Below are 16,961 nucleotides of genomic sequence, written 5' to 3'. Positions count from 1 at the left end.
CTACGCAAGAACACACATTTGCATTGTAAGAAAAGCTGTGCTGTCACTACACAGCTTGTCCTTGCACTGTGATGTCAGACACACACACACACACACACACACACACACACACACATATTGTATCACTACTGCAGTTAAAAAAGTAAGTGTAAGGAGGAAAGCTGATCACACAAACAGGTGATAGACACTGAAGAATTTTACATTTTATTAATAATCAAATTTTCAAGGCAGAAAAGTAACGACACAAACAGCAGTTGCTAATGAAAACTAATTTAACTACAGCACATAGGTGTGTGTGTGTGTGTGTGTGTGTGTGTGTGTGTGTGTGTGTGTGTGTGTGTGTGTGTGTGTGTGTGCGTGTGTGTGTGTGTGTGTGTGTGTGTGATCATCCATGTAATAGTTACAACTCATCATTATTGTGTGTGTAATAGGTCTGGGTGAGCAGTCCTCACAACGCCACAGGCTACTACACAGTTTATGGTGAGGAGGCGATGCATGCTGACCACTTCAACACTAAGCTCAGCTTCGGCGACACCCAGACTGTCTGGGCGAGGACGGGCTACCTGGGCTTCCTGCGACGCACTGAGCTGACGGATGCCAGCGGAGGTGAGAATCACAAGTGCTCGCTCTGTGTGAGCCAAGTTACATTTATATACGTTTTAGTTCAATAAAGGTGCCGTCTGTATTTTGTTTATAGGTTTATGTAACTTGAGATATTTGGTGCTTTCATTGAATAAGTCAATAAAGTCATGTTAATGTAAGCATGATATTCTTTTTAAAGACAACACTATATAAGCTTTCCGTTAGAACTGTGATGTAGGTTACTGTCGCTTTAAGAGAAATAGGGCTTTTGTGCTCATTGAGGTAAAAACGTGTGTTTTATACAGTCTATGGTTTTGTTCAGTTCAGGCTCAAGTTAACAAAATGTTCTTACCTTAGTACAGTTTGCTTATCAGGAGAACTTCACTTTGATTACTCCTGTAAAAAAAGATACAACAGAACTGCTGAATAACAATATATATTATTTTTACTTTTTACATCGGAGTCCTATGGAAGTTTTTCCTTCTCAAGTTAATGCACATGAGTAAATCCAAGGTAATCGTTGTGCTTCAACCCTCCACATTATATCTCAGTACATTGCTTTGTGTTTTGTCACTTTTAATCCTCCTGCTTTTTTCTCTAACATCAGCTCAACACTTTCTTTAATTAGAGCTAATTAGACAAATCTGTGTGTGTGTGTGTGTGTGTGTGTGTGTGTGTGTGTGTGTGTGTGTGTGTGTGTGTGTGTGTGTGTGTGTGTGTGTGTGTGTGTGTGTGTGTGTGTGTGTGTGTGTGTGTGTGTGTGTCTCAGAGCGGCATGACGCCCTCTACGTGGTGGGCTCTCTTGATGAGACTCTGGAGCTGAGGGGAATGAGGTATCACCCAATTGACATCGAGACCTCCGTTATCCGTTCTCACAAGAGCATAGCTGAATGGTAAGAAATTGACATCACTACTTTATTATTATTCAGTTCAAATCCTTATGTAGTCATATGTTCATCCATTTTATATTCAAAATATAGAAAAGCAACATGAATTCTGATTACTGACTTCACCCATCTTCCCTTTTCCGCTTCCCATGTCTTTCCCTCATGCTCACCTCCTTTTCTCCTCCTGCTATCTTTTCTTTTTATTTGTCTCCCCTTCCTTTTTTCCTTCCCTCCCTCCCTCCCTCCTCCTCCCCCCCAGTGCGGTGTTCACTTGGACCAACCTCCTCGTGGTGGTTGTGGAACTGGAGGGATCCGAGCAGGAGGCCCTGGACCTGGTCGCCCTGGTCACCAACGTTGTCCTGGAGGAGCACTACCTCATCGTAGGAGTGGTGGTGGTGGTCGACCCCGGCGTCATCCCCATCAACTCCAGAGGGGAGAAGCAACGCATGCACCTCAGAGACGGATTCCTAGCCGACCAGCTGGACCCCATATACGTGGCTTACAACATGTGAGGGCCCTGCTGCAGGAGGGTTACCCCTCCACATGGCTCATCACACAATAGGAGACGGCAGGACAGTAAATGCGGAGCTCCGGGGTCAGTGTGGCTTCTGTCGAAAGAAAGCGAGCATTACTTTCAGCTAGGAACGTGGATGCAAAACTTCACAGCGAAATGGAGAGAAATTCCTAGAGAAATAAGATCGACACAAACCTCATGTCTGTTTCTCGCTGCGATTTCTTGCCTCAAGAAATAATGTTTTAAAGGGCGTTTTGGTTTTGTTGAAGAGAGTTTTGTATGTATGTATGTATGATAGAGCGTCTGACTCCTTAAAACCCAGGACACAGGATAGCAGTGAAGCAGCTGGTTAAGGTACACTGTGCAATTAACATAATTTACTTTGTCAATCTCCAATATTCTGAATGTTAGTTGTGTTTGCCATACACTTGTGCCATAGTACAGGACTGACGCCAGCACCCCTAGCCCTGGCTCAAAGTAGCTCCTACATGTTTCGTGTTCACAGAGCCTCCTGTGCCGTTGCACGTCGGATGCGTTTTCATAGAAAAGGTCTACGTCCACGTTCATCGTCATTACATCTGTGGGAGCAGCTCTTCAGATTACAGCTGCGCCCTTAAGTGAACCCTGATTTTAGTGTTATTGCATCAACAAAGAAGCACACGTGTCGGAGGGGCAAGTCAGTGTTGTTCGTGGCTCATCCCAGCAGTAGTCCTTTTTAGTTTGTGATATCGGTAACAGAACGTGTAGAAATAATGATGTGGTTTAACTCAATCTCGTTCTTTTCTAAATCTAAAAATGTGTAATATAGTTATTGTTTTATCCGAACAAAATGCAATATGAGTGATGTGAAAGACGTTGCTTCGAATGACTGCAGACAGTAAGTGCCGATCATTCGCAGTCATGAGATGGCGAGGAATATAATCGTTGCTTTCTATTAGCAACGTGCCAAATGATACGACTTAAGCCTTAAGTGTTTTTTCAGACGCCTCTTCCTATCCCAGCTCCTGTTTAACTTAATTTTGTGAAGTTCATCAGCTGTTGGATAGGGGGGGAATATGCAGAGGGAGGTTAGGTATGGTAAATCCTGCTCTTATTGCACCCAAAGTCTCATCTTTTTGGCTAAGATGATTATACTTGATCGTAACATCAGCCATAACAAACACACACTCCATAAATATTTTTAATAATGTCTGTCCCTATTGTCAGTTGCATTGAATGTGTGTTTCAAAGCAAAAGACTGGAAGAAATTGCAGCCGGTGTGGGTTTGATGCAGAATGTCGTAGCCTCATTCCGAGTGCCATAGGGTTGAATGAGAGTTGGAAAATGTTGTGAGTTGCATGAATCGTATGAAGGCAAGCGTCTAATATGCTCGTAACACCTTGACCTCCCACCTTATCATGTTGACTTTGTAAAGATTCACTTCAGTGTATGTTGCTTCTTTTTTCTATGTGCACATCCCTTCAGAAACAGGCTCCAGCCTGCTGTAAGTATGTACAGGTTTTGTGTAAATTATTAATAGATGGAGGAGACGGCGACATAACACAAAGACTGAATCTGGTATATATGTGAACTCCTCCCTCACAAACAGAAATGATTCGAAACGTATTCTCATGTGTGGACATTGAGAAGAGACATGAAAAGCCTTGTAAACATTTTTATAGTATGAAAGAACAGTGGGGACTGACCACTTACAGGAGGAGACGAAGCACACTCCGAGCACAAGGAGAAGACGGCGATGCTCTGGTGACACATCCTCCGGAGCAAACTTTTATTGTTAACATATGGAAAGATACATTTGTCTGATATATGTTTAGTTGTCATTATTTTCATAACTTGATTTCTTAATGAATAAAAAAAATTGCTTTTAACTTAAAATGTTTGTCTTCGCTGGCAACCGATCCTTTAGTTGTCCTGTCCAATATAAGAATATTCAAAGTTTGTTTTTATTTAAAGCTTTTCTACATGCTACATTCTGAGGTCGCAGTAAACATATCGCAGGTCAGTTCCTGCTTCTTGTAAATTGGAATTATATGATGTCAGTGGACCCCATTTACTAATGATACAGAGCCAAAGTGTCTATTGAATCGGTTTTAGACATTTTGTTTAGTCATGATAAACCCTTAATACTTCGGAAATAATAACAATAATAATGTAACCCTTTAACGAGATATTTACAGTTACAGAATCATCACGATTATTTAGAGACAAAAGTTCACGTTTGAACATATTCAATTATACCTGAAGCATTGGAGAATTGGAAAATCTAATGATTCTTGTATTTTAGAAAAAGCTGAGCATTATTTGCCAGTTGTGAAATGTTTAACTCCCAAAATGTCTGGCTTTCAAATTTTGACATTAATAACATAAATTAAAAATTGATAGTCAACCTTGCTTCACCCACTCTTATTAATTTGAAATATGTTAGAGGTTCTGAAGTTGATTACAACTCAACTATTAATATTATGAAAATTCCTAGAAATGTCAACAAAGGTTTTACCAGAACCAAACGCCTTCAGGGACTAAAAGACATTTGTTCTCAAATATGTCAGAGGCCTTGTAAAAGTCCAAAAACAAAACCTAGATTTAAAACGGCATCAGCAGAATCCAACATATCTGATATGAGTCTTGCAATCCCAAGTTTTACGTATGTTTTTTTGAGTTTCAGCTACAATAACATCCAACATCCTTATTCTGTTAGCATACACTAAGGCTAGTATCTTATAATCTTTTGTTAAAAGAGTGATAGGACGGCTATTTTAGGGGAATTTACAACAGGATGTAATGCTATTCGCTATTGTTGAAGTATGAGTACAGGTATGTTGATTTAAGAGCAATCTCTTTCTCTCCAGGGTCTCTAGATGTTGTCAAGCATTGCAAGCGGCAGGGCAATTGTCCATAGTATAAGCAAGATAATAACCTCCAAGTTGTGCGTTACATAATAATGAATGAGGTGGGGGAAAAGAAGCACTCCACAAAACACAACCTACTATTTGTGAGGCATCATCCATTATCCCTTAAAACTTCATTTAAAAATATATCCACAACCCTTTTTTATGACTCGTGAAGCAAATCTTAAAGATGCCATATGACTGAACCTTTCTGATATACTAGTCTACAGATTTAATGTAATCTTTTAGTATTGACAGTACTTATTATATTGCAGAAATCTTTCTTTAAACAAAAGATGCAACCCAATTAAATAAAACACAAGCAATGGATTATGTTCTTTCAGAGAGTGGTAATAGAGTAATATAAGTAAATTCACTAGTTATAGTGATATAGTGTCTACCCCTGGACACAGTTTACTATGGTATAAAAAAAAATGGGAAACAAGGAAAGCCATTTTATCCTTTAATTCATTTCTTTTTTTTCATTTCAAAAGGTAAGAAAATGAACAAAAACATTAGAATTGTGACAGAATTCCACAAAATGATTTGATACTTGCGTTTTCATAACAAAGTGGTACAGTGATTATATTGATCGTCAGAGTAGTAATAAATGACAACAAACCATAACATTACATTTAATTTTCTCTGTATTTCTGTATGTTCCAGTGTTAGCCAGCCGGATAACTCAGTGAAAATCAGTGAGGAACAAAAGAAATACAGATATTGTATTGATCCTCAGTGAGTCGTTATACATGTTTACAAGATTGCAAAAAAATCTTGATGTTTTCATCTTCATAACAAAGTCTTACAGATATTATATTGGAATTGAGTGAGTAGTAGTAAATGTTTACAAGAGTGCTTAAACAAAAAAATAATTTGCATTTTCATATTGAAGTAATAAAAAGATTATATTGACCCTTAGTGAGAAATTGTAAATGTTAACAAGATCGCAAAAAGAATCTTGATGTTTTCATTTTCATAACAAAGTCATACAATTATTATATTGGTACTCAGTGAGAAGTTAAAAATATTTTAAAGTATTGAAAAGTGAGTAGTTACAAATTATAACATTACAACAAAAACTTTCATATTTTCATTTCAATAAGGAAAGCATAAAGTTATTATATTGGTCCTCAGTGAGTTGTCATAAATGTCTACAACATGGTCATGGTAATGAGTCCCAAATAAATCTGTTTAACTTCAGAACTCTCACAACATATAATACAATAAGTCATATCATGCTTAGGTCTGTCCTTTTAAACAAATGATGCCATTATTTGTTTCAATATCAAATATGGCTAACAGCATTTCGAACAACAATTTTAAATTGACTCTGCCAACATGTCAGTTTGTCTTGAATCCCTAATTTACAAAAGCCTCTACTTTACTGAGAAGCTCAGCTGCCTTGTCCAGTGCTAACAATTCATTCTCTGATTTGAACTGTTCATTTGGAATATGGGGAAATGGATGGCAGTTTGGATACTGAGTTTTTTTGTCGTCCACGCCAAGCTTCTTCAGATTCTCCACAATTTGAGGCAGAACTCTGAGTTGGAGGTTGTAGAGGGAAACTCGTGCTGCAAGGGCTGAAATGGAGCAGCTGGTGGGATGCTGACCATCTTTTTTATACTTTGCAGCTGTGAGAGACTTTTCCACTGCTTGATGGACTTTGAACAGACACCACTCTGTACTTGCGCCACCAACATCTTTGTAAGCTGCAGTGAGATCACAGCGAGCTTGCCTACACCAGCGCTGGGCCTCCTCTTTGTCTGGCCTTGGGACATTTTCATTATGGGTCCAAAAATTGTAGGAATGGTTGCCTCTAGAGAATCTGTCTCGGCCATTTCTGTGATGCCTGGCCTCCTGATTCCAGCTCTGATAGAAGTTGCTGTAATTTGAATTTCCGCTTGAATATGACGAGCCTGTATTTTTGCCTTTCCCTTTGCTGAGCTCATCAATTCTATTCTGCAAGTATTTGAATGCCTCGGTGGCGAGAAGTTGGCAGTCGGGGTTTTTGTCAGGATGCCATCTAAGGTACAGTCGTTTGATGGCTTTATGCTTCTCCTCCTCAGGAAGAGTCCAGATCTCTGTCAGACATTTGTCAATTTCCATTTTTGCTTCCTCAATAGAGGCTGGTGAGGATCTCGTGGATGAGGAACTTGTAGTTGATGGTTTGGTAGAATGTGGCAAAGCTCCTGCTAGTGGCACCAGCTCCATGCAAGAAGATTCAGAAGATGTGCATGTCCTCCCTTTAGGTTCTGGCTTCTTTTGTCTTTTAAACTGATACAGGTCAATACAACTGACTTCAATTGGCTCATCTTCTCCAATTTCTATTTTGTATCTCCGTGAATATGGTCCTGAGTGCCCAGGCAGTTCTTCAACAATGACTGCATAGATATACTTGTCGTTAGTGCTGTAGCCAACATATTCTCCCTCTTCAAAGTTATTGAGGACGTTCATGTCTAAGGAATCATGCCATTCCTCTGGAATTTCTGTTCCCGGGGCTGGTGGATTGAGGAGGAAGCTCTTAGTTTCACCACTGTCTTGGATCCCTTTCTTAGCCAGAGTTTGCAGAACATCTTGCAGACTGTTACACATGAGAAGGTGTCCAAGGACTGGGAGGTGACTTGATTGCAATATGTTGCCTAAAAGAGCATTAATCTCCATTGTCAAAGTCATATTGATGTCACTTATCACCATGGGATCCAAGTCATTGTTGTGTTTCAAGTAAAAGATGCAACCTTGTTGCCCTCGTTTGACAAAAACATCAGTTTTAGAGGCAGTTCGGTTTAGTGGCTGTTTATTCACCCAAATCTCAGTTTTCAGACTTTTGCAGCAGACAATCTGAATACTGCCAAAAGTCTTCTTGCACATGTCAGTAGCATATTCTTGTGTTATTTGTCCCTCAGACTTGTCTCTGATAAGACAGATTAGTCCATGTGTAAATGCTCCAGAGGACAGATGTTTGTCAAACCATCCTCTAAACTCACAGTCAGTCTCGAGCTCACAAAGCTGCATGTGTGATTCCACTACTTTCTCCTCAGTGAATTCAGTCAGCATTTTAGGCCTCAAATTCTGAGGCAGCAATTGCAGCAACCGATGATGAGCATATTTGTCCTTATCTAAATGACATTCACTGAGTTTCTCCAGCAACAGGAACTTTTTCTCCAGCGCTTCTTCTAACCTTTTGGTCTCAAACGCTGTATCATTGTAGTAGAGTGTGCATGATGGGTATAATTTACCATCTACAGCAGGAAGATACAAAGTCTCTACATCGTCAATAGGGGACCGGTTTCCTTGAGTTTTGATTAACGTAAAAAACTGCTCAACAGCGCGTTTCACTGTTATCTGTTGGTTTGGGTTTAGTTGGAGTTTATCACAGGAATCTGCATGAACGGCCTCCAGAACATTACAATACTGCACTGCAGTAGGTTTGTCGTTAACTCCAATTTTCTTGAAGAACTCTTGGAAAATGATATCCTTTGGAGAGATTTGGTACAAATACGGTCTGAACTCATGGTCATTGGGGAGTGAAAAAGACGTATCATCAGGCCTTACAAGTTCGTTGTCTTTTTCAACCAACACAACAGGAAGACCAGCCAAGAGCGGGCCTTCAAACCCATTTGCTTGCAGGTAGGCATATGCACTTCGAAACACATTAGCGCGGGTTTTGATCAACTTGTCAGTTTCACAGGGTGACTGACAGATGTTGCTCATGTTACTGGTTACACAGTGTGAAGGTGGTTGCTCATGCACTCCTGCATTATTCATCATTTTCAGGAGCTTCTGTGACTTATAAACAGGTAGATGTATGATTGGCATTGAGGACCAAATTAGTTCTTGATGCTTAGGATCACCATCCATCAAAGATCCCCTGATTGTAACAGCAGTTCTCTCAGCAGCAAATGGTTGGTGATATTTGCACAGTTCATCTTGAATTGTCACGGGAAAAATGAACTTGATGTCAGCAATGCTCTTCAGAAGGCTTTCCTCTTTGTTGTCACTCACTATATTCAAGGCTGCTTTGAATATTAATGATGATTTCCGTTTCAACTCTTTAAGTTGACCGTTTCCTTTTGCGTCTGATTCTAACTGGTGTGCAAAACCTATTATCTCTTGTTTTGACACAACATGCTTCATTCCAAGTTCTATCAGTAACTGTGGTCCTTTTGTTTGTAGCTCTCTTTCACACAACTCAGTCCAAAATCTCTCAGGCACAAATCTCTCTTGGGGCAACATTTCCTTGTATAGCTCCACACTCTCATCAAAGTAGTATGATGCCATCTCCAATCTGCCTTGAGAACTGCGAATCAATTTCACTGTTTTCATTGAGGAGATGATTTTTTCCTTATACTTAAGATAATGGAAAAGTGGTGACAGTAACAGTTTGAGGCAGTCAATCATCTGCATTTCTGTGAGTGTGTGAACAATGGGCAGAATGAACCTCATGAAATAGTCCAAATCAGTCAGGGTTTTGATGTTCAATGTTTCTGGCAGACTTAAGTTCTCTTGACTGTTTTGGAGAAAAATGATGTTGCTGTCAGGCAGGAGGAACAAATCTGGAAAGGTCTTTGAATATGTGCTGATGAGGATAAATACCTGTTTAGGTCCATCAATTCTCACTCGTTCACCATGTATTGTCTCAAATAATGGCAAGGATTTGAGCTTACTTTGATAAACTTGTTTGTCTTTGGACTTGGATACTCCAGACTGCAGGAAACACTGAAGCTCTTTCATCTCAGCAATTGAAAGCTGGGAAAACTCTGAATGTTTAACGTTGTAGACCTGGTCCAACACAGAGCTTTTATCATTCACATCCAGAAGTTCAGGGTATAGAAGTAAACCTTCCTGTCGGCCTAAAAGTACGTCAGAGAAGAATTTATTGTCAAGCTTCAGAAAACCAAGTTTAAAAAGGATGCCTGATATTTCCCTTTCTGAGGCCAAACTGAATCACACTCGGCATGTCTTTCATTGTTTGCAGGAAGTGCTTGTTGTTCAACCTTGGACACACAACAGGTAAAATGCAGCAGTCGTTGAAGAGCTGCTTCACATCACTTAATGTCAGACTTTGATCATCATCCCTAGATGTTCCAGGATTAATTTGACTTACTAAGAATTTCCAAAGTAATGTCAACCACCTCAACATTGTCTCGTTTGGGACATGAAGACCACTTTGTGGATCAACTTCACATTTCTGAAGAAGCTGCTGAATTAACGGTTTCAGATATTCCGCTGCACAGGGAACTGTCAAACATTTGACAAGGTTTAAAGTTTGTAGAACAGGACTGTTGTCTTTGTTGGTCTGAAAGTCTGCAAACTGTTCGTTGTAGCCAATGGAACAGGGAGTCATAGTTTGATATCAGCTTGGGAGTTTTGGAGTTAAACACTCTCAAAACTTTATCGCTTGTGAGCAGAAGTGGAAGTCCATTGAGTGAAATGGAATTGTCCATGGGGATCTTTTTCAAGTCTTTTAAGCAGAAACTCAAGAGCTCAGAACATCTTGTTCCATCTCTGATCAGAGTAGCAGTTATGGGCAGGGGTAAATCCTTGTCTGTTTGGGTTGGATCATTGAGGGTTGTTTCTCTCAGGAAAGTCTGCACAGTTGAAGGATTCACATCTTTCACTTCAATGCCTGCAGATCTGAAACTTCTCCAAACGTTTTGCATGAAACAAGGAACCAATGTCATTCCAAGATCTTCCAAAATAGGATTTATCTTTATATCGTCCATTTCTGAGTGTGTCAGATAAGGTGTCTTAGTTGTTTCAGCTTCTCTGACATTACACCAGTCAAATGAGTGCTGCTTTAATTCTCGGCCTGCGATTATGCGTGTTGAACTCCTCAACACTGGAATCACATCAAGGCCTCTTTCTTTGATTGATCTGTATACCTCATGTATCATTTCATGCCAGTCCTTGCCAACATCTGTGGACACAGTTGGCCAAAAACACAAGTAAAATGACTTAATACTTTCCCTAGTGGCTTTCTTGTTTGCATTGATAAGGCTGAAGTACTGAAGGAGATCGGCATAAAGTGGAGCAATGACATTCTGTTTCAGAGATTCATTCCAGTTAGATTTGAGACTTTGCCCATCTGCTTTCCAAAGGCTTCTCCTGGCAGAATCTACCTCAAAGTTTGCATTGACATGCACTGGCAGTCCAGTTTTTCCTGGCAAAGGAAGTGAACAAAATGCTTCTCCTTTAAAATCCATAGGGCTGGATGGTGCTCGATCTAAACACGAGTTCACACGAGCCGCTATTGCTGCTTGGGGAAGTTTTTCTGATGGTGTTAGCTCACCATCACTACTGTTTTTGAATGTGCCAAACTGTTCTGCAATGATCCATTCAGTTTGTCTTTTATCAGAAGTTTTAATTTGGGTTCCATAAATGACCTTGTCTGGTGTATTTGGTTTGTCAGATTGCAGTGCATTTTGTTGAAGTTTTACAAAAGCATCTTTTCTTTCTCTGTATTTCTGTGGTAGACTTTTTTCAACCATGAAGATGGTTTCAAGTTTCCCTGATTGTTCATTGATTTCATGGACTGCTATTTTGCAGATGTTTTTCAGAAACAGAATTAGTCCTTCAGGATCTTCAGAGAGTGCAGAACATAGTTCTTCCATGTCATGGTCAGTGACTCCCTGCTGTGATATTTTAGAGCTGTTTGCCATGGTACCCATCCTTAAAGGTAATCTGAACATAGTGCCTTCTTTAAGAGAAAATTTCTCTGGAAGAAAGGAATTGTAGACATCCATGTACATGTTCTTGAAAGTGTCAGCTAGTTTATAGCCAATGCCAGCTGGTGGCTTGTCTGAATGACTTTCAATGTATTTTTGATTGGGATCAGAAATGCAGAGCAGTTCATCTCCAGTGAGGATTGAGGGGCAGTCAGTCAGATGGTAAACAGAATTGAATCCTACTCCGTATTTTCCTATCTTCCCTGGGGAGTTGTGCTTTCCTCCTTCTCCCAGCTGTTGAATGCCGGCCAGGTCAGCACCAGAAAACAATTTGTTGTTGAACACACACAGTGCGGGTCCCTGCAGTTGGTTCCATTTCTTCCCAAATGTTTTTTTTATGCCATGCTGTCGTTTGTCCCAAACAAAGTGAATTTCTGTGGCCTCCGCATCATCAGCATTTTGGATAAGCTCTTTAAGGATATCCTTCTTTGATGGATAAGCTGAAATTATGTTTTTAATTCGAACAGTTAGTTGTTCCTGCTGTTCAAACTGAAAAGCAAATGGTGAAATGTTCTCAACTATGTGGTTTTGCAGGGTATGATGCCTGGTAGTTTTGATTCCAAAGTGGCGAGCCATAACACGTGGGATATTCTCGTGACACAATGTGACACCTGGAGCGACTGACATCCATGGGCTGTCATTGTAAAACATCTCACTTGCAGGTTGTAAAACACCATGTTCATTGGGTATCAGGCAGTCAATGGTTGTTTTATCTTTGGCCTCATATATCCCTCTTTTTAGAATTGTGAGGCAAATTGATAGGTCATTCTTTGGCAGGATCTTGCTACCATGTTGAGAGTGTAATTCCTGGAGCACAGTTAGAAACTGACTGGTTGTAAAAGATTTTGCAACACCTACACTTTCCCAGAGTCTCCTGAAACCATCAAAGGCAGTTGGAAGTACATAGAGATAAGGTTTTGCTTCAAATTGCTCATTTTCCGCAACAAGGTTCACATTTATAAATGTACCGCCAACAAGAATGAATGGGAATGAATTTGCCCTCTGTGAAATGAAAGTTGAATCCCCAGAATCACTGAGCAACTGATTCAGAAATTTATAGCATTCATATGCTATCTTGTGAAGCATGGATGGGTCAATGTATTGAGATTGCTCACATGCTTCTTGCAGTTGCTGAAGCACTTTCTCAGACCCTGGACTGTCCTGAACTCCCAAAATGTGCAGGACTGGATCAGTGTTGTGTATTTTCAGATTAGTATGATCCAGCACGTGATGTGTCATGTTAACAAGTGGGGAGCATTTGTCACTAAAAATATCAATGGGCCTTCTAAGTGTGACATCTCTTTCCATTGTTGTGTCACCAGGGGAAAATGCTGGGAGAAATGTTGTCATCCTCAGTGTTTCCCATTGGAGAGAGTCTTTGTCATTCATGTGATTCTTCATAAGTTCAAGAAGACAATTCAAATGCCCACATGCTTTCTTTTTGTCAGTTTTCCAGGTCTTGGGGATTGTTCCTGCTTTCTCTGTGATGTCTTTCAATGGGAGATGATCATTTTCCATTCCAAGTTCCAACAAGCGTGTAATCCTTTTGGGGGAGCAAAAGTCATTTTTGGTACCACCAAGCAAGCGTCCTTCGTCTGGTTCAAAAAGACAGGCCACTTTCCCTGATGGATTCACAAGTTTGCTGATATGCTGGAGCTCTCCACCTTTTGTGGGAATGCATGGATAGCAGACCAGTAGTTTGTCAATTTCTTTGATATTAAGGTCAATAGCATGCAGCACAAGAGTATCTCTACTCTTAGGGTCCATGGTATCAAGGTTGTTAAACACAGCTTTTTGGTAAAACTTTTCCCAGTTCCATGTTCTGTTTTGTATAGCCTCCTCTAGGCCAGACTGTTTGAAGCTATTTCTCAACCACAGTGGAAGAGGAACAACATGGTTGGGTGCTTTTGCATGTTTCTTGCAAACCTGCACTGCAAGTGCACTGATGTCGTTATCCTTTTGGATGCTCTCGTGTAGAAATATGGCACTGTTCATTGAGCACCAATGTTCTCCATCACTAAAGAGCTCAGGGCCAATGGAGTGCTGAGCAATGGCGGTGTACAATGCATCAACCAAAGGCTTGAAAGTTTCACTTACTTTCTCTCTATCGGGCCAAAAGGTGTGATAGCAGTACGTTTCTAGTTGCTTGTTTTCAGACATTTTCTTTAGTGCCAAAAGTGCAGTAACATATGCCGTCACTACAGGATCCTGAAGTAGGGCTTTGTTCCAGTCATGTTTCTCTCCACTCTCCCACAGACCTTTTCGGTTGCTCGTCACAGCAAATGTTCCATTTACATTGACTGGAAGACCTGTGTTAATGGAAAGGGGAAGGAAGCAAAATGCCTGTCCAACAAGATCTGTTTGTAATGAAGCCAGTTTTCCAGTTCCTGGATCATTTTGCAAAAGCACAGCAATCCCCCCGATGGGCAAAGAGAACTTGGCTTGCTTGTTTTCTTGAAGGGCCATTTGCAAAGACTGATGTGTCCCAAAGCAGTTGCACAGGAGCCAGGACTGGACTTCAGTTACACCAGATTGCTTACTGGTGATTTGGACAATGTTGACTGTGCAGCAGTCAATGACCTCTTTGCATTTCCCATCAAGTTTCATCAATGCTTTCTTGGCTTGATGCTGCATAGACACGATGGTTTCATCAGGAATACTCATTGTACTCAGAGTGGTTTTGGAGACATTGAAGACGGTTTCTATTTCGTTATCTCTTGGTGGAGTTGATCCATTGTTTGAGATACTTTGTAAAGATAATGTATTTATGTTCTTCAAAAACAGCAGGTGTGTTTGTGAATTGGTAGTGAAGTGCTGTTGAAAAGTGATAATATCGTGTTTGTGATACACCTTTTCACATATTTCTGACTTGAGAGCCTCTTCTTCAGTTCGAAAAGGTAGTTTGATCAGAGTACCTGGATAGGGTTCAGGGAGACTTTGGCTGCTGAAATTGCAATCAAAAATGCGTTCATATGGTCCAAATTGACCAGGAAACCAATGGAAAAGTCGTTTCTGAGAGAGATCCAGCTTGATTCCAGGATTTGTTTTATGTTTGATGTGCTTCTTGAGGTGAGTTACATTTGGATCAAGTATGAGAAGACTGTTGCCACTGAGGATAGAAGGAACATCTGTTACATGATACACAGTATTGAATCCAAGTCCAAACTTTCCAATTTTTTCCACCATGTTTTCCTTGGAGGCAGAGCCAACTCTGACAATATTTTTCCAATCCTCAGCTTTGAATTTCTCATTATTATATGCCCAAAGGCAAGGTCCCTGACAAAGGGTCATGTCAGGGTCAATGAGACTTTCAGGGGCATCTTTGTGCACTCTGAAATCCACCAAGAATTTGCAGGCTTCTGCGCCAGCATCCTCTGCATTTTGAATGAGCTCTTTGAAGAGGTCACTTTCCTCATCATACTCCTTAAGGATGTTTTTAATCCTCGTTGTTATCGGTTCAGATTGTCCATACTGTTCTATTCCCACTAACTCTGGATCAAGGATGTAAGTACTGAGAAATCGGATGTTAAACCATTCAGCAGCTGCTTTTGGGATTTCCTCATGTATAACATGAATTTCCTCCTGGCTGTACTCTTCCAACCCATTTCTGCTCACATCACAGAAGACTGCTGTTGACAGTGGTTTAAGGGTATGTTGTTCACCTCTTATGATGACTGGCACTGGGATGTCATCGTGAACCGTCTTCTTCTCTTTCCACAGCCAGTTAAGAATTTCTATTGACACTTTTACCTCAGAGGAACTTGCAAATGGCTGTTGCCTTCCTTCAATGGTTTGCTGGATAGAATGAAGAATGCCAATAATCTCTTCATCTGAAAGCAACATTCTCAGACCAAACTCCAGGAGTAACTTCTTGTAAGGCAGAAATTCATTTGGCACCTTCCCAATGTAAGAGCTCAGGTCAAGATTACGTGGGTAGTCTAGAACCAGATCTTGTGGTGATACAAACTGGTTGTGGCTCCACAGCCAGTGTGTGTCCTTGTTCATCTTTGTTGAAAATTCAGAGGTGTGGTCTTGCATGTGTTTGTAAATGCTATGCAACTTCCTTTTGAAATCCACATTTGTGTCAGGATCAGTCATTTTCTGTGCTTTTGATTTCAAGATGAACAAATTGTCTATCACCTTTTCAGGTGGGGGTAGGCGTTTGAGACCAAGTTGGTTGCTAATGCTGTCACTGAACTTTCTCACCAGAGGCATTACATGCTCAACAATGTCCTCGTACACAGAATGTCTTATTTCATCAGGGCAGAAGAAACAGCTCGTCTGAGACTTGTCATTGCAGAGTTTTTTGTCATTACCAGGTTTAGCACATGGGATCCATTTTAGCATTTTGAGGCGATCGAGCTGCTCAGGAGAAAACTTTAACAGTAGATTATTAGTATCCAAGATCTTCAAGAGCACCTGAGCTCTATTGAGAGCCTCAGTTTGAGAGTCAACATGCACTTTGTCAATCAATACGGCAGCATGCAACAAGTGCTCGGGTGACACATCTACTTCTTTATTTAGCAATCCAAGATCTGTTAGGCTTTGAAACATCTGCAATGTGCCAGTGTATAGAGGTGGGGGGAAGAAATCTGACTCAAAAAGGACTTTAAAGCTTTGAATTCTTGGATCAAAAAATCCTGAGGGCTTTTTCAGCTTTCCATTCACTTCAATGAAGCTCAAGTCCTTACATCTACGTTTCAAGGTTGGATTTTGAGAGAAAAGGATATCACCATGCTGTAAAATCCAAGTCATGATTTTCTCAGTGTCCTCTTTTCTACAAGTCCCACCGTCAATACAGTCAATGAGGAGATGAGCTGCTTCAGCGGTGTCCAAGAGTTTAATTTTGAGCAGCTGTAACAGTCTGCGATCAGCCTCACTTGCACACTGCACAACTTTATTGGGCATAGGGAACTCTGTTGGTACTGTTAGACCAGAAATTAGAAGCACAGCCTGTTTTGATTGAGCGGCAACACAGGATCCTTTCATGGTTTGAAACAGAGGTAACTTTGAGAGTAAATCATTCTCAGTGACTGAGAGAGAATCAAGACGAGAGAGATAATCTTTTAGTTCTTCTCGTGCTCCGTGAGAGGCAGTCTGGAGTTCTCTGATTAGATCCTGAGAATCTAAATTTACCAATACTTTCATAACACTCCTTGGAGATGGGCACAGCACATACGAGTCTAGGTCTTCGTGCTTGAGCCACTCGTTTCCTCTCACCACTGTGCCACCAACTTTGTTCACCAACTGAGCGATTCTTTCTGGTAAGTTCATCTGCTTTCTTTTCTGAAATATGATGGTTGTGTTCTGCTCTAGTCTTGCTAGTGATACAGGCTGACTCACAGACAGGGGACTGACTGGT

General features: G+C 40.6%; 2 protein-coding genes across 2 annotated transcripts in view; one reads left to right on the top strand and one right to left on the bottom strand.

Moving 5' to 3' along the window:
• Positions 1 to 3,858, top strand: part of LOC115026026 (disco-interacting protein 2 homolog A) — an 81,746-nt gene extending 77,888 nt beyond the window's left edge. Inside the window, 3 exon segments of the mRNA XM_029458563.1 lie at positions 432 to 606; positions 1,352 to 1,475; positions 1,729 to 3,858. Of these exon segments, the coding sequence (XP_029314423.1) occupies positions 432 to 606; positions 1,352 to 1,475; positions 1,729 to 1,981 (552 nt within the window). The 3' untranslated portion in view covers positions 1,982 to 3,858.
• Positions 3,859 to 5,321: 1,463 nt separating this feature from the next.
• On the bottom strand, positions 5,322 to 15,946 carry LOC115026523 (sacsin-like). The gene is given in 3 exon segments (XM_029459375.1): positions 5,322 to 9,812; positions 9,814 to 10,191; positions 10,193 to 15,946. Coding segments are annotated over 3 exon segments (9,711 nt in total). The 3' UTR covers positions 5,322 to 6,233.
• Between the last annotated feature and the right edge of the window lie 1,015 nt (positions 15,947 to 16,961).

Source organism: Cottoperca gobio, chromosome 21 (genome assembly GCF_900634415.1).
Source record: "Cottoperca gobio chromosome 21, fCotGob3.1, whole genome shotgun sequence".
Classification (NCBI taxonomy): domain Eukaryota; kingdom Metazoa; phylum Chordata; class Actinopteri; order Perciformes; family Bovichtidae; genus Cottoperca; species Cottoperca gobio.
This window is presented reverse-complemented; position numbering and strand designations above follow the sequence as displayed.